The sequence below is a fragment of the Nicotiana attenuata genome, chromosome 10 (genome assembly GCF_001879085.1).
Source record: "Nicotiana attenuata strain UT chromosome 10, NIATTr2, whole genome shotgun sequence".
NCBI classification, from domain to species: Eukaryota; Viridiplantae; Streptophyta; class Magnoliopsida; order Solanales; family Solanaceae; genus Nicotiana; species Nicotiana attenuata.
Genome location: NC_031998.1, coordinates 15,875,436 through 15,900,977, shown reverse-complemented (window position 1 = coordinate 15,900,977; position 25,542 = coordinate 15,875,436). Strand labels below are relative to the sequence as shown.

At 37.4% G+C, this 25,542-nt stretch overlaps 3 protein-coding genes across 7 annotated transcripts; 2 read left to right on the top strand and 1 right to left on the bottom strand.

Annotated features, from left to right (window-relative positions):
- LOC109233606 lies at nucleotides 7,481–8,704 on the top strand. The gene is made up of 2 exons (XM_019399488.1): nucleotides 7,481–8,156; nucleotides 8,253–8,704. Exons 1-2 carry the CDS (start codon nucleotides 7,481–7,483, stop codon nucleotides 8,702–8,704), a joined length of 1,128 nt encoding a protein of 375 aa, XP_019255033.1.
- Nucleotides 8,854–9,920, top strand: LOC109233605. Its single transcript, XM_019399487.1, has 3 exons — nucleotides 8,854–9,208; nucleotides 9,296–9,354; nucleotides 9,504–9,920. The coding sequence occupies exons 1-3, from the start codon at nucleotides 8,854–8,856 to the stop codon at nucleotides 9,918–9,920; spliced, it is 831 nt and encodes a 276-aa protein (XP_019255032.1).
- LOC109233062 (zinc phosphodiesterase ELAC protein 2-like) lies at nucleotides 15,331–25,542 on the bottom strand. 5 transcript variants are annotated; one of them, XM_019398816.1, is made up of 13 exons: nucleotides 25,276–25,358; nucleotides 21,448–21,601; nucleotides 20,022–20,111; nucleotides 19,140–19,216; nucleotides 19,026–19,075; nucleotides 18,521–18,576; nucleotides 18,005–18,406; nucleotides 17,632–17,900; nucleotides 17,424–17,559; nucleotides 17,275–17,322; nucleotides 16,730–17,109; nucleotides 15,956–16,601; nucleotides 15,331–15,728 (listed from the first exon to the last, which is right to left on the bottom strand). In XM_019398816.1, exons 2-13 carry the CDS (start codon nucleotides 21,523–21,525, stop codon nucleotides 15,453–15,455), a joined length of 2,508 nt encoding a protein of 835 aa, XP_019254361.1. In that variant the 5' UTR covers nucleotides 21,526–21,601; nucleotides 25,276–25,358; the 3' UTR covers nucleotides 15,331–15,452. The 5 variants fall into 5 exon arrangements, with proteins under 5 accessions (XP_019254361.1, XP_019254357.1, XP_019254358.1 ...); XM_019398812.1 differs by lacking the exon at nucleotides 21,448–21,601 and having other exon boundaries at nucleotides 15,809–16,601; nucleotides 17,412–17,559; nucleotides 19,026–19,079; nucleotides 19,172–19,216; nucleotides 25,276–25,542; XM_019398813.1 differs by lacking the exon at nucleotides 21,448–21,601 and having other exon boundaries at nucleotides 15,809–16,601; nucleotides 19,026–19,079; nucleotides 19,172–19,216; nucleotides 25,276–25,542.

Genomic DNA, 25,542 nt, shown 5'->3' with positions numbered 1-25,542 from the left:
AAGAATGAAAGTCTGTTAATTATGCAAGAATTACTTACTTTAAGGGCATTGTTATCTTTAAATAATTTTCTGTATTACTAATTCGCATATTCTTATTACACATTCTATCATGTATAAAATAATACATATCGCATAACAACAACAACAACCCAGTGGAATCCCACAAGTGGGGTCTGGGGAGGGTAGTGTGCACGCAGACCTTACCCCTACTCCGGAGGAGTGAAGAGGCTATTTCCGATAGACCCTCGGCTCAAGAAGATGAAAAGAGACAGTGGAGCGGTAATAGCAAAAGAAGCAAGAAAGATAACACCAGCAACGTAAAAACCAAAAAATAAAGAGAGAAGCAATAACAGTAAGTAGTAGCAACAGCACGGTACTACAAACACAATGGAATAATATGGATACAACAAGAGCCACTAGCATCCTAAGACAATACACTATCAGACTAGCCTCCGACGACCTAATCTTAGGGGTGTTCAAAACCGAACCGAAACCAAAAACCGAACCGAAACTGAAGCTTAATGGCTTATTGGTATCGGGTTAACGTTTAACGGGAGGGGAACAGATTGAAATTTTTTTATTAACGGCTTATCGGTTTAGGGGCGGATTATTCAATTTTCTTAACGGATAATCCGTTAACCCGTTAAGAATATATATATATATATATATATATATATATATATATATATATATATATATATATATATATAATTTATTTTTATCCATGTATATATTAAATAATAAAAATCCCTTCTTCCTCTAGTACTCTATCAAAGTGAATTAGAATAAAAGAAAGCCAAATAAAAGGAGTCATCTAACTATGACAAAGAAAGAATTTGTTGTCTGAAAAAGATTACGACACCAGTTACACCACTGCTTCATCAACTTTGTCTGGGTTTTAAGGCATCCTAGAATTCAAAGCATGACGAACATTTGTTTTAACAACGGCCAATTGGAAATCTTTCACACGGACTAAGGCCAATGTGCATAAACATAAATAAGATTCTAGACATATGATTTACCCATCACGGTGTCTCTTCTGCTTCGTCCCTCTTAGTACGTCAACCACCTATTTAAACATACAGAGACTAAATTTTATTTTATTTTGATTGAATTAGGCGGATAAACCGCCCGATAACCGTCCGATAAGAGCTAAACCAATATCAATCCGCCCGATATCTTATCGGGTGGCTAGCGGATTAATACATTTAAAAGCCGATAACCGATAAGCCAAACCCTTAAGAGTAAATAACCGCCCAATCCGCCTGATAAACAGCCGTACCTAACCTGCAACCCTAAAGAAGTAATATTGACACAACTGAAGTCATTAGCCGCCTAAGACAAAACACTATCAGGCTAGTCTCCATTAGCCGCCTAAGACAAAACACTATCAGGCTAGTCTCTTATCTCCTAACCTTATCTCCTAACCTAGAACCTTAATGCTCGACCTCCACAACTTCCTATCAAGGGCCATGTACTCGGAAAGCTGAAGTCGCACCAGATCCTGCCTGATCACACCTCCCCAATATTTCTTTGGCCGCCCTCTACCTTTTCTCATACCCGTCAAAGTCAGTCGTTCACACCTCCTTATCAGGGCATCCATGCTTCTCCTCCGAACGTGCTAGAACCATCTAAGCCTAGTTTCCCGCATCTTGTCTTCCATGGGAGCCACGCCCACTAGGGGCGTCAATGAATATTTAAGAACCGATTAATGTGACCGAACCGATTTTATAGGTTTCTTTTAATAAAACCTTAGTTTTTTATATAAATCTAGAATCATACCGATAATTAGGGTAGATTTTTATTTTATGAAAATAAACCAAAAAAATACAGAGCCGTACCGAATAAATTTACATGTGAAAAATATATTTATATATTAAGTTTAAAAATAATAAAGCATTAATTTTTTCCTTGGGTCTTGAAATTATGAAAAGAGTTACAAGTCAACAAGTAATTAAACTCAGAATCCTAGTTCCCAAACCTATTATGCTACTCCTATTGAAACTAAATTATTTTCAGCATATTCAGTAGCAAGACACAAGGTATTGTAGCGATTATGAGTAGCAAACTATAATGTATTAAATATGTTTCCTTTCGTATGATTTAGGTTTATTATTTTGAACATTTAATCGTCTACTCCCTCTATTCCAGTTTATGTGAACCTATTTCCTTTTTGGTCTGTTCCAAAAAGAATGAACCCTTTCTAAGTTTGGTAACAATTTAGCTTAAACTTACAACTCTACCCTTAATGAGAAGCTTTTATAACCACATAAATACTCTGGGCCCCATTTGGACTTGTTTAGGACCACAAATTCCAAAAGTCTTCATTTTTTTCTTAAACTCCGTGCCCAGTCAAACAGGTTCACATAAATTGGAACGGAGGGAGTATATATTTTATTATGAGTCCCAGTCCCAGTCCCAGCTTGGTTATTGACCGGTCTAACCACCGCTTTATAAAACTTACCTTTAAGTTTCGGAGGCACCTTCCTGTCACACAAGACACCAGACGCTAGCCTCCATTTCATCCACCCCACCCCTATATACAGCCAAACAAACGACCTAAGTTGCTCCGACACGGCAGTTTAGGTGCAACACCCGTGTCGACACGACACTAGTCTAGGTGTGGGTATGGGATCCGTATCGGATCTGGTCAAACAATTTTGGGTACTTTGACCACGACAGACGAAAAAATTCGAGACGAGATACAATGTGATTCTCGAAATCAGAACCAAAACTAGAGTAAATTTGAAGAAAATAGCATACCTTATCTACGAAATCAATACTTTACTTATCTACAACTTGAGAATAAAAAAGAAATCCACACTTTACAAGCTATGCATAAGTATTCCACAAAATTTCTCATAATTTAGAGATATTTTTATATTTTTATTTTTTTGAACTATTTTTAGCCGTATCCCCGCACCCGTATCCGTACTAGGATCTGTATCCCCGAATCTTAGAATTTACTTTTCGAAGGATCCGACCTCTAGATCCGCACCCGTGTCGGACACCCGCACCTGTGTCCGAGCAACTTAGCAAACAACCCCTTAATGGTTGAGTTTATATCCGATTCCCAATAAAAAAAATTGAATTAGATGCAAAGATACAATTTTTTTACTTCATCTTATATACATTTCATTTATTGTAGTCTTTCACTTTGATATATAACTGTTGTCCGTGTCTAGTTACTTTTTATGAAATTACACATTTTTTAGAGCCCATTTGGATTAGCTTATTTGAAGTAGCTAATAAGCATTAGGTGTTGAAAAACACTTTTAATGCTGAAACTGATTTAATGAATAAGCAGTTACGTGTTTGGGTACAAGTGCTGAAATTGGTAATAACTTGCTGCAATATTTGATAAAAAAGTGCTGATAAGCTCTTTTTCTGTTAAAATGACTTAAATAACCTTAGAATTGTTTACACATATAAGGGCGTAATTTCTTTAAAATTTTAGATTCTGATCCAAATACAAAATATTCTATTTGTCATTTCATTTTAAGTACAACTGTGCTTAGATAAAATAATTTTTATGATGAATATAATTTATTTTATGATAAGCATATATTCATAAGTTATACCCCCTCCGTTTCAATTTATGTGAACCCATTTGACTGGGCACAGAGTTTAAGAAAAGAGAGAAAACTTTTGAACTTNNTATAATGAAACGGAGGGAGTAATAATTAACAAATTGACAAAAGTTTCTCAGTAAAAAATAACCTAAATAGGACAAAATATTTGAGGAAGTGAGTATCGATGTAGGAGTTTGTCTAAAAAGAAATGTTTTAAGGATAAAATGTAAAAAAATTTGGTCAAACTTAATGTGTTTGTAAGCTAAAAATTCATAAGCTGGGATGACCAGCTTATTTTGACTTATTTTTGACTTATAAGCACTTGGCTTATAAGCACTTTTAACTTTACCAAACGCGTAGATAAGCCGAAAAGTGCTTATAAGCTAGTTTGACCAGCATATAAGCTTAGCCTAACACCCTCTTAGTTTTATTTTATTTGCACCATCTTTCGCTTAAGCATGCTTTCTTCGTGCTTTCGTTTAAAGCCTACTTTGGTGCTCTTTTATTCTTTTACCCTTTGAAAGACCATAGAGNGGGCACAGAGTTTAAGAAAAGAGAGAAAACTTTTGAACTTGTGGTGTAAAATGAAGCACATATATTTTGTGTGGCTATAAATCATTGCATAAAGGTAAATTGTTTCCAAATAGGGAAAGAAGTCATTCTTTTTGGCACAGACTAAAAAGAAAATAGGTTCACATAAATTGAAACGGAGGGAGTAATAATTAACAAATTGACAAAAGTTTCTCAGTAAAAAATAAACCTAAATAGGACAAAATATTTGAGGAAGTGAGTATCGATGTAGGAGTTTGTTCTAAAAAGAAATGTTTTAAGGATAAAATAGTAAAAAATTTGGTCAAACTTAATGTGTTTGTAAGCTAAAAATTCATAAGCTGGGATGACCAGCTTATTTTGACTTATTTTTGACTTATAAGCACTTGGCTTATAAGCACTTTTAACTTTACCAAACGCGTAGATAAGCCGAAAAGTGCTTATAAGCTAGTTTGACCAGCATATAAGCTTAGCCTAACACCCTCTTAGTTTTATTTTATTTGCACCATCTTTCGCTTAAGCATGCTTTCTTCGTGCTTTCGTTTAAAGCCTACTTTGGTGCTCTTTTATTCTTTTACCCTTTGAAAGACCATAGAGAAGGGGCAAAAGAATGATGCCAATTATTGCATTTCCAAATTATAAAATATACAATATGCTTATTAATGTAAAATAAATTTGGGACAATCTTACACTTTCCCTCGCTGTAGAGGATACAAATCATATCTTCAAACCTGCTACATATACATTAACCCTCGGCCCTTGGATGCTTCGATGAACATATTAATGAGCTCATCTTTGAACTAATAAAACTAAATAGAGCTGCACCCGAATTATATTTTCCCGTGAATGATGTACCAATCTCGATGTTTGGTTCATTCATAGCACAACAACTGTAAGTAATACACATCGATGCTCGATTATGACAACTTCATCTACGTTGTCTATTCAAACTTCAATTCCTTAAACCACTTTCATGAGTTCCCCATGCTATTTTACTTTTAGCGGATTTGCTCTAACTGTAACATGATATCTTTAGGTGGATCTCTATCAAAAGGAGATTCCAAACATAAACGTTAACCTTAGTGTCTCCTTAATTCTCATATATGAATCTCTAACCTGGAGCACCCTTCACGAAGGATGTACCACTCTTGATGTGTGTATTTGGTTGATAGTGTTATTTTAGTCTTCTCTGAGATATCAAGGACATTTTTATTTTTACAAGATAATCATACCTGAAATAGCTCAAGCCACTTCCATGCCCAAGAAATACTTGAGCTGGCCTAAATTCTTAAACTGTTTGTTTCAATGCCGTGTTACTTATCATCACCGAGTGATCTGACTCACTGTGCATCTACAAATTGCTAAACTAGATAACTAAACCAACCAAACAAACCTTGTAGAGATTGCTTCAGACCATGAAGGAAGTAGCAATGTCAGCATACTAGATTGCTTCAGACCACGAAGGAACTAGCAATGTCGGAATACTAGATCAGACTTCCCCCGACCAGAAAAAAAAAAAAAAAGGTCAGCGGTTGCTTCTGTAGACTTACTTCCAAATGCTCTTCTTCCTCAAGTTCAACGGACACTTTTTATCAATAGCTGATGGCAAAACTTGCATCAAGGACCTCTACCTATACTGGTATGCTATTGATTTAAGTAAATCGCTCATCTAAAAGGTTAAGCTATAAGAGAGTGAAATTTTATTGATTTATATATTTTAGGTTTTCAACAAAGCCTACCCACTTTTATTTGTATTCTCTCTTTAAACCAAACGTAAAGAACTTGAAATCAATTGATCTCTAAAATTCGATGGAAGTATCTAAAAACTAAACGAATCACAGCCGGAAAAGAACACTTGGAGGGAAGACATGGGAAGTGGAATTTTCGGGCGAAACATTTTTTTTTTTTGATTTGCACCGGGTGTCCGAGTCTCTATGAGACCCGACTAATCCCGGGGGTACACGGGCCCTCGGCAAGGAGTTTCCCGCAAGTGCACCACGGGCGAAACATTATTACCACAGTATGCAAGAGGTGGAACAAAAACTACAACTAGGGTTTATCAGCTCCCATGCCATCAACAAAAAACAATTATCGCTAAGATAAAATCATTTATATTTCTTCTGGTTGGTCAATTATGTAAAAAAGAAAATTGAGACCGATAAATCCATCTTAGGACCAATTGCAGCCTTCAGAACTCGGGGATAATGTGTCCGGCCCCCTGCCCTTTTCCACTAGCATGGCGCAGGACTCAAACCTGTGACCTAAGTCACAAGTCCCTAAACCTTTGCAATTTCAACTAAGCCATGGGGGCTTTTTGTACCAAGTGATTTCAAAGGATCACAACTTTATGTAGTAGCTCTTCGGTTTGTCTTTCATTCTAGTTGCAAGGTTATCTCATAAGAGACTACTGTACACTCTCATTTAAAGCTTTCAACTAATCATTCGCTCTTTCCCTCAAACATTTGAATCCCAAAGACAGCTTTTGCACACAATTCTTCCCCAATAAAAGGACTTCTTCCGGCATTAATCCTTGGTATATTTCAGTAAAAGAAGTTCTTGCTGCATTAATCCTGAACTGCTACATAGGGACCAATGGCTTCTAATAGAACCTTCAAGTACTCAAAATTCTCATCTATGGTTTCATTTGAAACAGATGCTGAATTTCTTCTCTTTCTTTTCCTCCGCCAAAATCAGATTTTAGACCCATATTGCTCCATAACTATTGGCAGAGAAACTATTTGCTCAAAGCGACTAAGTGTCAATCAAATACGATGTTGACAGAACATATTTAGATGAACCTTTATCGGTGATTAAAAAAGCGCTCGCTTCCTCGCTTTAAGCGAGAAGCGAGGCGAAGCGTGAAGGGCAGCGCTTCAATTCTTTGAAGCGACTCTGGTACGAAAAAGCGACCGCTTCTCTGTAAAAAGCGAGAAGCGGTGAAGCGAGAAGAAGCGTTAGAAGCGTCCGCTTCTCTGTTTAAAATACCCAAGCCCTATTAAAAAACGAGGTTTCTAAACACTCTGGACTTATTCAACAGCAGCGAGACTAGGGATGTTCTTCAACAACAGCAACGATTTCTTCTTCTCTTCTTCATCTACTTCTGATTTCTGAAACAATCTCAAAGCATCAACTAGGGTTGTTCTTCTTCTTCTTCAAGAGTACAGGCAGCAGCGACTTCTTCTGATTTTCAAGAGGTATGTTCTGCACTTTCTAAACGTCCAAAAAGCGGCGAAATACTGGCGAATTTTTTTTTACTTCTCGGAAAATTTATGCCCAATTTTTCCCCAATTTTTAATTTTTTATATCCTTTAATCTTAGTTCTTATTGCCTTTCTTATGTGTTATGTAGTTGTTCTTTTAATGGCGCCAAAAGAAGATAGGAAAGACCCGGCTTGGGCTTACTCTTCAAGAGTTAGCGAGACCAACAAGATGGCCATTAGATGTTTTTTTTGTGATAAGATTTCAAATGGGGGAATCTATCGTCAAAAAGCGCATCTAATCGGTGGTGATCCAAATGTCGCATCTTGTCCTAAAGTTCCGGGGCATGTGAAGGAAGAATTGAAAGCATACCTTCAAAAAAAAAAAGAGTTAAAGACTCAAATGATTCATGAACAAGAACTTTATAATCTTGATGATGATGATGATGAAACAGAAGAAGGTGACGATGCTTCGTCACAAAAGCGGGGAAGGATGCTTCCACCAATGTCTTCTAGTAGTGGATCTACTGGCAAGACCAAAGGTCCTATGGATTGTTACTTCCCGCAAAAATCTGGAGATAAGGGAGGAAAAAGTGGTAATCTTCAAATTGATGCCAAAGCGATTTTGAGGGATCGTGCAGTTACAATGTTTGCGCGGTGGATGTATGATGCAGGTCTTCCTTTTATTTGTGTTAATTATACTGACACTTTTGCTGCTTTTATTGAGGCCGTAGGCCAATATGGTCCAGGAATGAAGCCTCCAACTTATTATGAAGTTAGAGGGCCATATATAAAAAAAGAGGTGGCAGAGGTTGAACAAAATTGTGGAGGAACACAAAGTAGAATGGAACAAGTTTGGTTGTTCCATTATGATGGATAAGTGGACGGCGAGAAATGGAAAAATGATCATCAATATCTTGGTGAATTTTCCTAAGGGAAGCTGTTTCTTGAGTCCGTTGATGCAAGCGACTCTTCGACTGATTCAACCAAAATGTACTCTTTGTTCAAGAGTACAATAGACTCTATTGGAGCAAAAAATGTTGTTCAAGTTGTCACGGACAACACCGGTGAAAATGTTAAAGCCGGTGATTTAATGTCTGCTGGGTACCCGCATATCTATTGCACTCCGTGTGCAACACATTCCATTAATTTGATCTTCGGTGACATTTTCAAGGAAAGACCCTTCAGTACAGTCTTTAATCAGGCAATTAGAGTGCACTCCTATATTGTTCAAAGGCCTTTGTTATTGAACATGATGAAGAGATTCACTAAACAAAGAAGCTTGGTGAAACCTGCAAAGACAAGATTTGCTACTGCTTTCTTGACTTTGCGTAGGATGTATGAGCAAAAAATCAATTTGAAGTTGTTCTTTGTTTCAGATGAGTAAACTAACAGTGCCTATGGAAGCGAAGCTCGAGGGACAGAATCTGCAGATATTATACTTTCTCCTTCATTCTGGAACAATGTGGTTCATGCATTGAAGATTGATAGTCCTTTATTTGAATTCGTTTGGTGGATGGGGAGCAAAGGCCACCAATGGGCTACCTGTACGAAGCAATTGATAGGGCAAAGGAGGCTATTCAAGCCACTTTTAGTGATCAAAGAAAATACAAAAGAGTCTTTGAGATCATAGATAAAAGGTGGGATAGTAAGCTTCATAGCCCTTTGCATGCAGCTGGACTTGTTTTGAACCCGGAACTGTTTTATGACAATGAAAAGAGGATTCTAGGAGATGAACCTTTGTGGAATGGATACTACGAATGTATTGAGAAGTTGATACCTGAAGAATCCGTGCAAGATAAAATAACAGAGCAATTTAGTATTTATAGGAATGCTGAGCAACTTTTTGGAAAAAACATGGCGATTAGACAAAGAAAGACGAAGTCACCAGGTGAGGGAGTGCTTATATGTTGTTTTATAGTTAATAAGTTATTTCTTTATCAATATTATGTTTTGAAAATTTGTTCTACTTCTACAGTTGAATGGTGGAAGCAATATGGTCATTCCACTCCAAATTTACAAAAGTTTGCCATCAAGGTTCTAAGTCTAACATGTAGCTCATCCGGGTGTGAAAGGAATTGGAGCGTGTTTGAGCATGTAAGAACTAATAAGAAAGATTTAGTATATTGAGATAATTAAATTATATCTCAATTGTCCTAATCTTACTAATTACTTATTATTTGCAGATTCATACCAAAAAGAGGAACAAACTAACCTTGAAGTGTCTCAATGATCTAGTCTTCATTAAGTACAATAGAACATTGAGGCGTCGTTACAACGCTCGCAATGTAATTGATCCAATTAGTTTGGACAACATCGATGATGCTAATGAATGGCTAACTGGAGTCCCGGAAGATCATGCAGATGAAGAAGTATTTGATGATACTTCTGATATCACTTGGGGTGATGTTGCGGAGGCGCGTGAAATTGGGGAGAGGATTTATGGTTTGAGGGGGAGTACCTCAACTTCAAGTTCACAGAGGAAGGGAAAACAGGCAGCTACTTTGTCCCTAGTTGATGAAGAAGATGAAGTTGAAGAAGATGATGAGCAATATAATAATGATAGTGGAATACAAGAATTTGACAATCTTGTAAAAGAATAGGATGGTCATTTCGTGCTTTAATTGATGCTACTCTTGACAATCTTGTAGAAGAATATGATGCTTATTTTGTACTTTAATTGATGCTACTCTTTAGTTTTTTAATTCAAGTATTGAACATTTGCTTACAATTACATGTGTTGTCTATGCCGTATTTATTTTAATTTTTTTTAAAAAAATTCCGCTTCACTTCAAAAAAGCGGGCGCTTCGCTTCTCGCTTCTCGCTTTTCGTGAAATGGGGGTTGTCGCTTTTCCTCGCTTCACGCTATTTTTAACACTGTGTTGCGGATGCAGAGTGCAAGGAAACGAAATCGCTTAGTTGCTCCTTTTGGTTATTCAGGTGCGGGCACAGTGCGGTTTATTCTGTGTCTATTGGTTGTGTAGTGGGGATTTAAAGCAAAGTGGGTGGCTATCGAAAAGGTTCTGATGAGTTCAAGGTTCGTACCTAGAATTTGAGGATTTTTGGATTTGTGCGTGGTTCGAGCTCGAGATCGGCAATGAATGGTGCTTGGATTTGCGGTGATTTTATATCAAGAATGATTCTACATGACAACATTAGAGCGATGCAAGAAACTACTTCGGAGTCGCAGAAGGTTCCTTCAGAGCGAGCATATCGGATTGCATTACTTTTGGATTGGTAGTCTGTGTGGTTCAGTTGAGTTAAAAGAGATTGGTTCTGATGACTTGATTATGTGTTAATGAGTTCCGAAGAATTCATCATGGTTATGGCCACGGCCCGGAGTTGATGTTTTCTACAGATATAAAAGATATATTGCGTGTGGTGATGTTCTTTTGGTTGAGTTAAATAGAAGGTTCTCGGTTGATGAGGTGTTCGACTTGTGTTGGGTTGAAAGTGGCGAGTTCAAGGTTGCGGTTTAGTTTCAAAGGGAAGGATATGAGTTCTTGAAGACATGGACGATTTCAGATGTTTAAGAGAATGCTGGCACTATTTGATATCGCCGAAGGAGATAACGCATTTTAGCAGGCGCATTGTAATTTGATTTGCGGGTGCTTGACTAATGTTGCGATGGTCGTCTAGCTTTGGGCTGCTGTGGTTCAAGTTTTTGCTGCGTGGCGCAAAGGATCTATGTGGGTATATTCCGTAAGATGATGGAGCCTGAGTGACGCATTAGCCATTTGAGTAGCGTAGTTGAGATCGAATATGGAGATTTTGATATTCATGAGGTTCAGAGACTGGATGTTCTCATACACAGACTATTCCTAGATTGCGAATTGTGAAGACATGTTGAGGATCGGATAATTGATGGTATGTGTTATGGAAAGGTCGTTATGGACTTTTGGAAGGTTATCTACCTGTTTGGGAATGATCGGAATTTGGTTTGGGGATTATTTGTGAGCCTAATGAGAATGTGTATTATGTATCGGATTGGATTTGCTTGCTCTTGCACAGCTGTTAGCATAGGTATATCATCGGGCGGAATGGATGTTATTCGCGCCTCGGTCTATGTTATATTTTTCTCTCTTATGCTATGACAGGCTGTGAGGTTACAAGATTATTTTCACGTATGTTGCATTTTCGTTTAGGCTTAATGTTGTTGTGGGTGAGATGATCCTCGCGATGTTGGTTTGCTTATTTGTGGCAAAATGGATAAAAGAAAACAGTTAACTATGCATATTATTAAAAATGGGTTGAATAATGATTTTTTTAAAAACAGGTTGAATATGGATAAGAACCATATTAGCCATTTAGAATATGAATAACCAATGAATAACTAATGGGTTTAACTATTACCTTTGTAAAGCCTCAAATTAGATGTTATTCAAGTTTGGGAGACTATGAATTCTTCCAAAAGTGATCATATTCAATAAGTCATGGATAATATGGATACTGGTTAACCCATTTTTTTATCCGTATGAAATATGGGTCAGGTCGGATAATTTATCCGTTTTTATACTACCCATTTTCGAATTAATCCAATCTCTGAATAATACGGAAATCTCTAGACTGTCCTCCGCTAATGAATGTCTATGATCTCCAATTTGAAATCTTGCCGCGCTAAAAGCACTCTCCGATGCTACTGATGATGCTTGAATAGCCAGGATATCTCGGGCCATAATTGAAAGTGTTGGAAAAGCCTTGCCACGCTCCCTTCTTCGTCTTTAATATTTTCCAATCCTTGATTAAGATAAGAATCAAGTTCATCATCAATAGAGGAATCAAAACCTGTTATATCATCCATATCTTCCTATAAAACTTCTGCTCCAGACTTAGAAGTAGAAGGAGCAGTTTCAGTACTAGTTGTATCCATAGATTTATATTTATCAAACATTGATCTAGCATAAGAATATATGCTAGCTTGGCAGTTTTCGAGAGATGGTTGTTTATTTTCTTGAATTTCTAAATTCTCATAAATTTTACGAACAAGTCCCTTTGCACCTCTTAGTTTTAAAGATGGGTTAAGTAGTGTAGAAATTAAATAAACTTCGGGAATAGGGAAAAAATACTTTTTAAATTTTAAAATCATTTCTTTAATGGCTGGTGCATAAGTTGGATTTTTTTTATACTTACCAAATACAATAGAAATTCCACAAATATACCATAATATTTGTGTAATAGTAGGATAATATATACCAGAAAATTATTTTGTAGCATAATAAAATTTTTCTAAAAATTTAGTAAGCTCTCTGATCTCATCCCAATCAGAATCAACAATTTGATCAACAGGGTAAGCATTATGCATATTAAATACCTTTTGGATGGGCACCCGATAATCATAAGCAACTGTAAGCATTTCATAAGTAGAATTCCACCTAGTACAAACATCTTTTGGAACTTTTCTAAATGGAAGGCCAGCACTAGCACATTGTTGAGCAAATTCACGAATTCTACTTTGTTTATGAGCACGAAAAATATAGCCACAAGCATGTTGTATTTTACTACAAGCATCAGAAAATAAATTAAGACCATCTTTTACAACCAAGTTAAAAATATGGCATGCACATCTAACATGAAAAATTGTTGGATTAATTGGACAAAGTCTAGATTTTAAGCTATTTGCCGCGGTTGTGTTAGCAGAAGCATTATCTAAGGTGATAGTTAGAACTTTATTAACGAGTCCATAAAAATCAAGTATTTGTAGAACAGTAGTTGCAATATATGCTCCAGTGTGTTTTGAATCAACAAATTTATAACCAATAATACGTTTTTGCAAGTTCCAGTGATGATCAACCCAATGACATGTAACAGTTAAATAATCACAACCATTAGGACTACGACCTATATCAGATGTGATAGACACTTTACAATCCAAGTGAAAAAATACACAACGAATATACTGAAGATATTCAGTTTGAAATTTAAAAACATCATTTCTAACCGTGGTCTTAGGAAAACTTTGAAAAGCAGGGTTATAAGTTTCTTGTATATAATGCACAAAAGCAGGGTGAGAAGGAAAAGTAAAAGGTAAGCCACAGACAGCCACCATTTTTGCTAAGTTCTCACGATCTCTATCTTTGTTATATTTGCGTAAAACATGACCAGAAGCAGGGTCAAGTTGTTGTTGAATTTGATTAGAACCAGATCCACTAGGAGTGCCAGAACTGATGGTAGGATCTATAATTTTTCCGGCTTCTATGTTAGCTTGTATCCATAAATCTTTGTGAGCACTTCTTAAGTGTCTAGTTAAACCCCCCGTCCCACCACTTACTGAGTGTGCAAATTGTTGCTTACATTTTTCACAGATAGCACGATGATTGACTTTATCATATTTAAAATTTTCCATACAAGTGATGTTTTGGGACGTTCAACCTTAGGCTTACCCCTTACAGGGGGTACAGGGGGTAAAGCTCCAGATTAAGATCGACTCTGAGTTGGAGCTTGTGTTGCGGGACTAGTGGGTGTTTCATCTAATTCTTCTTCCTCATTTTCTTCATCCTCATTTTTTTCATCCTCAAAAAAAATATCATTGCCAAATTGTCTTTGTAAAGTTTCATGATCTAATTGTTCTCCGACATGAACATCATAAAATGTGGGGGGTTGGGAAAATGAAGTTTCATCAACATGAGTCATTTCATCAATATGCTTTCTAACTCTAGGGGGTCTAGGAGAAGGGTTAGGATTAGGATTACTACTACTTTCACCTTTACTACTTTTTTTACACTTTTTTAAAAAATACCAAATACATTTTTAGGTGTCATAATTTAAATACGAAACTAAATTAAAAAAGCTAACACAAATATTAAACACACAAATGAAATACGAAAATATAACACGTAAAGTAAACACAAAAATTAAGCACTAAAATGATACGCAAAAATTATATATTAAAATTAGGAGATGGAACGAGTGCACCGTGATTAAATATTGAAACTTGAAGAAATTGCCCGAAATATTGCTCCAAATACTTGACGAATTAATTTGAAGCTTGAAAGTTGCTCCAAAAAATTTGCCCAAATACTTGAAAGTTGAAACTTGAAAGATATCACTTGACACTTGATAGTTGATACTTGATACTTGATAGTAACAAAATTGAGAGAATAATATAGAATATAGATAGAATATTAGAATGTAAGAGATTTGAGAGAGAAGATTGAGTTTTTTATGGGAAAAAATGAAGAAGAATGGGGGGTATTTATAGTAGAAAATAGGGCCAAAGTGTAATTTAATAAACTTAGGGGTTATAGTTAAAAATTTGGGGGGAGGGGGGTAGGGGGTGTTTTGGGGGGTGTAGGGGCTGGTTGGACCGTTGGCAACGGCTATTTTTGCCATTTAAGCCGTTGCCCAACGGATAGTTTTTAAAAAAAAAAAAAAACTGGCGGGACGCGGGACGGGACGCGGGACGGGACGGGACGGGACGAAACGGGACGGGACAAACGGGACGAAATGGCCGTCCCGTCCCATCCCGTGTCCCGTTTAACATTGGCCCATCCCATTTAACTTGAAGCGGGACGGGACGGGACGGGACGGGACGGGACGCGGGACGGGACGGGCCGGCCCGTCCCGTTGGACAGCCATAACTCGACCCACATCCAACCCAACCCGCCCATTTGCCCCATATGTGACGGTTAAACTCTGATCCGAAACTCTCCAAGAACCTTCCAATTGAAAATCAGGTATTTATAGTATAGTTGTACAAAAAGGGTTGCTCTGATGGTAAGCAACCTCCACTTCCAACCAAGAGGTTGTGAGTTCGAACCTCCCCAAGAGCAAGGTGGGAAGTTCTTGGACGGAAGGATGCCGGGGGTCTATTTGGAAACAACCTCTCTACCCCAGGGTAGGGGGGGTAAGGCCTACGTACACACTACCCTCCCCAGACCCCACTAAGTGGGATTATACTGGATTGTTGTTGTACAAAAGACAAACCAATTTCTGAAATTATCCATTTTTTAGAGCTGGTTATACGAACTGATCCGCACTTGACCGAGTTTAAATAAATCACTAATCCACGGCGGTTTGGAAAGGATACTTTAAGATTTTATCCATTTTACCAACATCTAGTCAGTATACTAACATGTGAAAGATAACTTTTATGTCTGTAACTCAGAAGCTGTGTCTCAACTCTCAATATGTTACTTTAAGTTAACTCCCTGGTTCTGAATAGCAATTTTAGGTAGGGAAGAACCTTAGGGAGCAGTGGCAAATCTGCTAGGTTCACACTCATTAGGTCAAAAGCAATACAAGTTCTTTGCATGCTCACTTCATCAAGTGCAGGTACTTTTGGGTATCTTTGGCTGAAGTGAGTCAATATTATGCGGTATGCACCAGCAGAACGTCCCACTTCTATAGCTTCCTTAATTGTGCTGTGATTTCTTGTTATAGCCTCCTCCAACAGGCCATCCTCGAAGGTCGCCTGCAGATAATATACTAGTATGTCAATCGTCAACTGGTAGAATTTATGCACTTTGCTTAACAAAGGATAATTTACCGTACCAAAATGATAGTAAAACTGAAATCCAGGCCATGAGCTACTATCTGAATAGCCAACTTGATTTTGACACAAGAGAAAGTTGGAACATAACTGATCCCTAACGTGACCTGCCCAATGAATAGAAAAAATCTGCACAAGTTTGCACTGACCTCATGTATAAGAATTGTTGCTCCAAGAGATGCTTCTATAACTTCTGAGCATGGCCTCGTGTCACCAGAGTACACAACCTTCCAACCTGGTACTACTTTTCCGCAATTCATTCTTTCTGCTGATTCTAAGATGATACCAAATGCCTCAGGACAGTGTACAACAGGGAAGCTGATGAATCTCACTAGCCCTGCTTCACTTAGAACTTTCTTGAAATGCTTCAGCAATTTTATGTCATCAACTGGAGTGCTTGGCTTCATTCTTTTCGAACAGCGCAGCAGAGAACTGTCTTCAGAAAGAGAAGTCAACACAGCATGATCTCTACTTTCATCATTCATGCCCTCAGAACTCATTTGATGATCCTTGTCAAAAATAGAGTCAGCTTCCATATCATCCCACTTAGCCACTGTAGTGCTCCTACAGTCGAGGAACAGCATGTCTAGGTCTTCTAGTTTTTTATAATCGTTGAGAAACTCCCCAACCTGCTCTGGCCCAATAACCAGCATGGGTTCATGGGGTACTCCCTTCAACAAATCGCGTCTCAAAGCAAGTATTCGTGCCAAACCTGCGTGGTGATCAGCATGGATATGAGAAATCCAAATGCATTTAAGATTTCTAACTGCACTGTCTGCACCATTGATGCCATATCTGTCAATGTTATTAAATAAATTAATTCATGCGGTTGAAAGAAGGTATGGAGTGAAAAACAAAATAGAAAAAAGATAAAAGAGGTTCTGAACAATACAGCATAAATCCTAAGAGTCCAATGCTATTACCTCCTCTTGAGTTGCGCCAGGGTTCCTTCTCCACAATCAAGGAGTAAGCCCCCTTTAGAGAAAAGATTAAAATAGATGGAACTGACATTTCGATATTTTGAAGGTATAGAAGAACCGGTGCCCAGAAAAACAATCTCCAGATCATCTCTCTGGACATTTTCCAGACACCTAGGGGCAGCATGTCCAGCCAACGATGGATCTCCAGTCATGACTTCCGCCTCATCTTCTTTAGGTTTGTGCCAAAATGTGCTTATGTTCTTTGCAGCATCAGCAATCTCAGGAATCTCTGAAAGTAACTCTTTAATGAACACTGAGGAGGTCATCCTATTTTGAACACTTGATCTGTCCAATCCCAGACGTCTAGGAGGACGTAAGGTGAACTGTTCAACAGGTTAGACAAGAAAAGTTCATTACAAGAATGGCCATGCAAGGGTATACTTTTGCTCCTTTTGAAAAGTAAATATGGTTTCCAGCACATTATAGTGCTGATGATTTATAATACTGTTACCTTTCCTAGAAAAATTTAATCCTGGAGTCAACAATACCTTTAAGAGATTTTCAGCAGATATGCCACAAACCTTCGAGATAGAACCCTGCAACGACAAGCATCATATCACCTGTTTTCCTCGGGTATTTAAGAGTTCTCACAAGTGACTATCAACTTTTAGAGCTTCAAACAAACCTCCACTAGTACCTTGAAATTTGGTGCTGCAACATCATCATTCTGAACAGAAAAAAGACTAGGAGCAGGAAAAAGCTGCGGACAGAAATAATGCAGTCTTGTGGCTATTCTCGCACTAGATTCTAGAATTGGAGTTGTTTCATGCTTCCTGTGACAGAATGACTATGAACCAGTGTTGATATGTAAAAATCTGAAATAATCATGAAGAGAAGTTACGGACCTTGTAGTTCTTGCCATAATATGTTGGGCAGAACCAAATTTCCTCATCCATTTCTCATAAACTGGACTGCTGACAACAGTAGCAGGGCTCAAATGAATGATGCAGTTCACAACCTTGGTGGTCTCTTGGGAGTTACTTTGGGGATCTGAATAATAGGCATTAAGAGCTTGTGCAGACAGTAACTCTTGTGCATGAGGTTCTGTTGGACAGTCAACAATCAGTACAATGGGACCAGGAATAGGTGGGCCTATTACATCATCTGGATGGACCTGAATGAGGCAAAATGAAAATCAGCTGCAATTTAATAACTTCAGAGGCACAAGAACTGCAGAAACGAAGTTTATAATGTAGTTCTAATGAGTGTAGAACTGACCTCGATATCCAGCAGATCTGACTTCACACTGATCCCATTTTGCAGTTGTCCAAGCTTTCTCCCCTTTTTGAGTCCGCAAGCTTTAGCCTTTCTGGGGTCAAACTCCCCTCTGATGTCATGTAGGTTACAAATATATACAATGGAGGTATCATTTGAACTAAAATGAGATCCATCCAAATGAGTCGGTGTTAGGAGAATAGCTGATATACTAACTGCCTTGAACTTGCCTTCAGCTTGCAGCTCCTCCGCATGTAGTGAGGAAGCTAGTGCAGCTCCATTTCCATGAACCATAACATTGTCACTTCGTGGGATGATATGTGCTTTGACCATGGTAGCATGAGGGACAAAATTCTTCATTGCGTTAACCAATAAATCAAGATTTGGAGGACCCCATATGTCAACCTTAAAAGACCAATAGAGATGCTTTTTTAGTAAATAATAGCACCACTGTCGCTTTCATTTTAATGATAAGTATCATATGAAAATAGGAGAGGTAAGCACTGCACTGGTACTCACATGCTCAGTACTCTCAGGACTTCCATTTTTTATGCCAGCCAAAGTCAATAGCAAACCTGAGACGCAGTGGATTAGGGATCATGAGGAAAATGATTTCATGAGAGATTTGATTCTTGGGAACTGTGATAAATTGTACTCCCTCCGTTTCAATTTAGATGATGCAGTTTGACTTGGCACAAAGTTTAAGAATAAAAATAAGATTTTTAAAACATGTTGTGCTAAAAGCTTGAGGGGCAAAATCTTAGTGGGGCCATAATATTTGTGCGGCTATAAAAGCTTCTTGTTAAGGGTAAAGTGGGTAGAATGAAAAGTTTAAAGTTAAATTGTTTCTAAATATAGAAATGTGTCATTCTTTTGGGAACGGATTAATAAGGAAAGCGTGTCATCTAAACTGAAATAGAGGGAGTACCATATAGAAAATCAATTTAATTCTCTAAGAAAACTAAAGGGACAAAACAAAATATGGTTTAAAAGTAGTTCATTCCCCGAAGGTCAAGATGCAAACCTGGAAGTCCTCCTGCTGTCTCTGAGCAGACACGAGTGAGACATATGTGTCTACCTGTAAATTGACAACAGTATGTTTATACAACAAAAGCAGTAACCAATTAGTTGTGTAAACTTTGAAACTGAAATCGTGCATGTGAGATATACCTGAGATAATTTAATCTTATGCTCAGCGCAGAAGCGTTGTAATCCCTGCAACATGAGTACTGATTTGAGGAATAACACCTTATAGATGTTCTTACAACTAACTAGAAAACTCCTGCGAGCGGGTGATTTCTTTTTTTGGGGGGTTTAAACAAGTGGATAATATCTGCTGTGCAGAACAAGTTGGTTATTGATTTTTACAGAATAGAAAATGCAGAGCTTCAATCCTCATTACTGAAACCTATTTCAAAAGCTGCCAAAATTCTACTGGAAAAGAATCACAGCAAGTGTCACATGCCCTCCTCCAAAGCTCTGCTCCCCCCAAAAAACAAAGAAAAGCTTGTAATGATCACCTGTTGACGATGAACCAGCAGATACAGCACCAACTACGGATTTTAATTTAATCAATTCAGTTCAACCTAGAGTTGAATCTGGATCTTCACTTCGGCAAACTAACTCAAGGTTAACACTTAACAGAGAAAGTTTGGGTTTAAGCGTTCTTTCAATTTACGGGAAGATTGAATCTGACAGAATACTTCCTACTCATTATACTTTGTTAACAAAAGCCCAAACTTTAGAAATAGCATTGTGTTGGCATCTCCACGCTGCCTCTTCCTAGAGCTTTTGAATTAAATTGTATTGCACAATCAAGATACAAATTTACAAGGTATTATATTTGGAAATGTGAGAATCCTTAACATGCTAGTTGAAGTATCGCCTAATGGATATCCTTGAATTCAATAACCATATTTTAGACGCATAATGAAATAGCAGGCTAGTTGAAGTAAGCCCCAATCTACTATCCAATTAAAAATGTATTGTGCAATAAATATTACTATCACTCAAGAGTTACCTCTCCAGCATTAAATATGAATCTTTCATTGTTAAAGAAGAGCAGAACAGACGGGGATGTTTCTTGGGTATCCATTCCTGTCCCCAGAATCTGTAATAAACAGGAAAGTAGCAGTTACTACTACAAAGAAAGAGAATGTATTTAAAGAGAGAAAAAAAAAAGGAACAAAGAAATATGAAAGCATCTCATTTTCAGTCAAGACTAAAGGTAATTAATAATTCACCAAACAGATTTATGTTTGTCTTAACTTTATAGATGAAAAAGATATATAGGTACACAAACAGTTTATGAGAGTATTCCATCTATGTTTTGGGATGAATGCACAAATTCTTTTGTTGGCAATTTTGGCATGGACTCTCAGACTCGATTGTCCAATATTCAGTTCACATGCGAATTCTAAAATCGGGCTACACCTGTCAAAGGGTGTTAGAGAGCATCAAACATGCTTCACGGATTCTTGACGTACTCCACCAATTGTCTGAAGATCTTGAAATTAATGCTCATGTTCTTTCACAAATAAAAATGTACAGTTTTTCTTGTGCACATGGGTTGCACACCATTACTTCACTAGTCAGTAAACTTGTGTCAAACACTTTGTAAAGAAGCAAAGGAATTAAAAGTGCATGCCACTAACATACAATAGGCAGAAAAAAAAATGACATGTAAGCTCAGAGGAGGATCAAAGTCACCAAACTCAAACATCCAACGGTCTGGACACAAAATCAAAGACTCTAGACAAGCGTTTAAGAAGAATATTATGGTCAATTCTATGATTTCTAAAGAGGGTATTTCTCATATTTACATAGTGGAGCACAGAATTTTTTCAAGAGAGCCACACTTCGGCCCAGTTAGTGTGACAGAAAGAAAAGTTTATTTCAAGGCCTTATAATAGCTATAGAACACAAATCGACTCCTCTTATCATTAACACTTATTCAATGGAAGTAATTAAGATGTTACATGCTGGTCATTTGCCTTATAACCCTATTATAACTGAATACATGTCACTGATGGCTTGACATGTCATTGATGGCTCGACTAGGGAATCCAGTCATAAGCCATACCTTCTAGCTAAAAAAGAAGTAAAAAGAAGCTTTTTGACAAGACATAAATTTTGGTAGTTTCTTCGATATTTGCTAATGATGCAATATGACAAACATCCTAAGAGCTACATTTAGTAGAAAAAATGTGGTATATAATATTAATTATATCTATGCATCAACATTTCTCCCTAGGATGACAAAAGGTTAAAACTTGAAAGGGGAAAAAGGTTGCTGGAGATTATGACTGACAAGTTCTACGTAAAAACTGAAACTTTTAGTTTACTGTCCGCACCCCCCCCCCACCCCCCATCCCAAGTCCCAGCAAAAAAGTTTGTGGGAGTAAGCAAGCTGAAGAGATAATGAAAACAGTGCACAAGATAATAACCTGAACATAGGCTTCGGTATTTTGGCGACTAGTGCTGCCACAAACATCCTGACGAACATTATTTTCAGGCTTAGACATTCTGGACTTGTGCAGAAGCTATCGCTGCAGAAATTGACGGACAGGACTGTAGCGGCAGCCGGCAGAGGGCGGCAAACTGGCAATAATTTAAGCTATTCGGAACTCAGTGAGGAAAAAGAAACCTATTCCGAATCAGTGAGAAGAAAGAATGAAAAAAAAAAGTTACTTTTACCCGTCTATCCTACATTATAAATTTATTTACCCACCTATTTATCCCTCACAAATAGGTATCATTAATTATATTTTCATATATATATATATATATATATATATATATATCATTAAAATATTTCTGAGTATAGAAAGGTAACATTCTTTTGGGGAGACTAAAAAGGAAATGGTATCACATGAATTAGGATGGAGGAAGTAGTTAATTTTTTAGTGTTGCCCTCTTCAAGAGGAGGCCAATAGGTGATGACACACATACTTTTTTGCCTTGGTGCCTAAATGGGAACTACGTGTCTACGTCTAAGCGTTGTGAAGCACTCCGGTTTTTGTACCTAGCTTCAAGGCTCAAGTGAAGTGAGTCTTTGATAATACTACATTATTCATCGATTTCAAAGTTAGGAATAGCAGATTTCTTGGTTAAGAAAAAACAATTATTTTGAACATTACATCTATATATTTTATTTCTACTTCAGTAGCGTCTTCTTTCACTAAGTGGTATTGATGGAAAATGTTCTCCATTGAAAATATTTTCCTATAAAATATTTTATGAGAAAATAAGTAATTTTCATACTTAGTTTCTCATGTTTGGTTAGAAAGTAAAAAAAAAAATCTAGTGTTTGGTTAATGGGTGGAAAATAGTTTTAGGAACATAGTTTCCATGCTCCTCCCCTCGCCCCAAATCCCCCACGTTTCTATGCTCCTCACACCCACCCCAAATCTCCCACGTTTCCAGGTGTGTACTCTCATACCCTTCAATTCTTGAGTGTTCTAATAACAGTAAGAACTTTCACCATATTTCCATCTTTAAGTACCACTATCCATCAATGTTGAGAATAACAAATCAATGGCGTATTCAGAAGATACGAGGCATGGGATTGCCAAATAAACTTCACATAATTATAAATAAGAGTTTTACTTTTTCTAAAAATACTACAACTTCAAGTAAATGAATATACAAGAAACTGCAGTTAAAGTACAAAGGAGGTTCTTAATAAGGGACATTAACCCACTTCACAAGCTTTTCAAAATTGTCAAAAAACGTCGCCGAAAAAGGGAAGATACCTTTGTCGTTGCCGGAAAACTATAGCTGACCGGCAAAGAATAGACCCAAAACAATAAATAGAAGTTGCGGCGAGTGGAGGAGAGATTTTAATTTGGCAGAATAGCCTAAATGGCACTTATACTTGTGTCACTTTGTCATCTCAGTCCCTGTATTCAATGAAGTTTCATCCAGACATCTGAACTCAGTCAAAACATGTATTTTAAATCCCTTTGATCGTTGACTGAACTTATGTGTCATTCATTTTGCTAAGTCAGAAAAACGAGTGATTACACGCTCTAAAAATGGAGTGGATATATTTTTTTGATTTAAAAATATTAAAAATAATAAAGAATAGCCATAAAAAAGAAAAAGAGTAAATTAATTTCCCAACCCAACCCAAGTACTCTACCAGCTTCTCTTCAAATTCACAAAATCTCAATCTCTCTCTACGCCTACAAATATGTCTCCAACCGCTTCTCCTCCCAATTCCTTCTGTTCATATCCCATTTCCGAAACGCTCCTTAATTTCCCTATTTCACTGCCACCGTTGTCACCGACAGACACCGTATTTATTGACGGAGAGGTTAACTGATTTTTTGCCGTCGAAGACAATTACTACTATAGCTGCTGCTGCGAATACTGGTTTGGTTGTTCGTCGCTTTTCCTAGCTGCCGCTTCTTTCTCTTGTTTTGTCCTTTACAGAGCCGGATATATTTGTCACCGCTGCTCGTTGTTGCAAGATAATTTTTTTTTTCCAAATATAAGAATTTTATGTATATGAATTGGGGTTTAAGATTGTCCTCAGAAAGGAGGAAAGAGAGCAAAAAGGTGGAGGCGACTCCGATTTTCCGGTTGTTTCCCGGTGATAAGGGTCGCCGGTAGCATAGGAAGATAGTGATGAATTTGAAATATTATTAAAAATTAATTTTTAAATAAATAAAGATGTGGCATTAATTTATCTGATGTGGACATGATATTTTCTCCATGTCAGGCGAGTGACCTACACGTAATGCTGAAGAGGTTTAAAATACATGTTTTGACTGAGTTTAGGTGTCTGGATGAAACTTCATTGAATACAATGACCGGGATGACAAAGTGGCACAAGTATAAGTATCATTTAGACTATTCTGCCTTTTAATTTTAAAAAACCTAGAAGAGAGAGTTTTGGGAAGGGGGGACCAGCACCAGGGGGCAGCGAGGAGGACCAATGTATCTTTTGATTTTCCGGAAAATGTTTTCCCTTCAATTTTTAGGGAAGTCACTTTCCCCTAATTAGAGGAAACTGGAAAATAAGTTGTTAACGAAAACGTTTTCCAAATCATTTATATCAACCAAATATGGGAAAATGGGAAAATATTTCCACAAAATATTTTTCAACACACCAAACACACCATAAAGCTCATGCTTTTATTGTTTTTTATGCTTGAATCTCCAACCGACTTCGGTAGTTGTCCAGGGCCTGTGATGGAACCCTGGTTTTTATTTAGGTATTTTAATTTTTCGAATTCCCGTCAAATATAAATAGCTCATTGAGTTGTACTTGAGAAACAAACTTATTTCTTCTTCTATTAAATATTTCTTTTTTATTTCTTCTTCATTAGCACCTTTTTTCACTAAGTATCATACCTTAATTGTTTTTCGTGCTTAAATCCCCAACAGATCTTGATATTCTTCTGCGTTTTTGTAAGAAAGACCTAGCCCATTCCCTGTTTTTCCCAAGACTTCACTTAAATGTTTATGGGCTGCATCCCATGGATGCTTAAGAAACAAAATAGAAGGTAGTAATACATACGATGTAAAGGGCATACTAAGAAAAAAACAAAAACAGTCAGAACCACTAGCAACAGCTACGTTTGAGTACTTCAGTTTAACCAGTTCTATTTAGGTAAAGATACTTTACCAATACATTAAAATAGAGGACATGTAAATTCTAGGTTCCGACCCCTAAAATAACTCAAATCAGGCAAGCATATAGATGAAACTTATGCCGCAGTTTGAATTTAATCAGACGAGACTAAATGGCGGAGAAAGAGTCAGAAATTTCATGAGAAGCCCAATAATGAATGACCAATAGAAACTATACAAAATCCATTCGAGGGCATTTAGCTCCAGGATTGATACGAAAAAAGAGTCCTATACCTATTAAACGAGGACCACATGTTAGGATATTCAGGTTAGTATTTTTTTTTAATTAAAGATATACAGGTTAGTGAAATTTGGGATTTTATGTTTTGAGATTTCTTCCAAAGATAACATCCTTATGAGCAATCCAAAGTGAAAGTACAATTCAAGTTTACCGGCTCTTGGTTATGGGTCCTATGCATCAACATTTCTCACTAGGATGACAAAAGGTTAAAACTTGAAAGGGGAAAAAGGTTGCTGGAGATTATGACTGACAAGTTCTACGGTAAAAACTGAAACATTTAGTTTACTGTCCACACACCCCCCCCCCCCCCACCACCCTCTTGAAGTCCCAGCAAACAAGTTTGAGCGAGTAAGCAAGCTGAAGAGACAATGAAAACAGTGCACAAGATAATAACCTGAACATAGGCTTCGGTATTTTGGCGACTAGTGCTGCCACAAACATCCTGGCGAACATTATTTTCAGGCTTAGACATCCTGGACCTGTGCAGAAGCTATCGCTGCAGAAATTGACGGACAAGACCGTAGCGGCAGCCGGCAGAAGGCGGCAAACTGGCAATAATTTAAGCTATTCGGAACTCAGTGTGAGGAAAAAGAAAACCTATTCCGAATCAGTGAGAAGAAAGAAGAAAAAAAGAAGTTACTTTTACCCGTCTATCCTACAT

What these genes read in the sequence shown, in the direction of transcription:
- LOC109233606 (XM_019399488.1), top strand. Translation starts at nt 7,481, where the DNA reads ATGGCGCCAAAAGAAGATAGGAAAGACCCGGCTTGGGCTTACTCTTCA. An exon ending in AAATTGTGGAGGAACACAAA is followed by an intron (nt 8,157 to 8,252) that starts GTAGAATGGAAC and finishes AATTTTCCTAAG; the next exon opens with GGAAGCTGTTTCTTGAGTCC.
- LOC109233605 (XM_019399487.1), top strand. Translation starts at nt 8,854, where the DNA reads ATGGGCTACCTGTACGAAGCAATTGATAGGGCAAAGGAGGCTATTCAA. An exon ending in AAGAAAGACGAAGTCACCAG is followed by an intron (nt 9,209 to 9,295) that starts GTGAGGGAGTGC and finishes CTACTTCTACAG; the next exon opens with TTGAATGGTGGAAGCAATAT. An exon ending in TACAAAAGTTTGCCATCAAG is followed by an intron (nt 9,355 to 9,503) that starts GTTCTAAGTCTA and finishes TATTATTTGCAG; the next exon opens with ATTCATACCAAAAAGAGGAA.
- LOC109233062 (XM_019398816.1), bottom strand. Translation starts at nt 21,525, where the DNA reads ATGTCTAAGCCTGAAAATAATGTTCGTCAGGATGTTTGTGGCAGCACT. An exon ending in TCATATTTAATGCTGGAGAG is followed by an intron (nt 19,217 to 20,021) that starts GTAACTCTTGAG and finishes CTCATGTTGCAG; the next exon opens with GGATTACAACGCTTCTGCGC. An exon ending in GACAGCAGGAGGACTTCCAG is followed by an intron (nt 18,577 to 19,025) that starts GTTTGCATCTTG and finishes ACTGCGTCTCAG; the next exon opens with GTTTGCTATTGACTTTGGCT.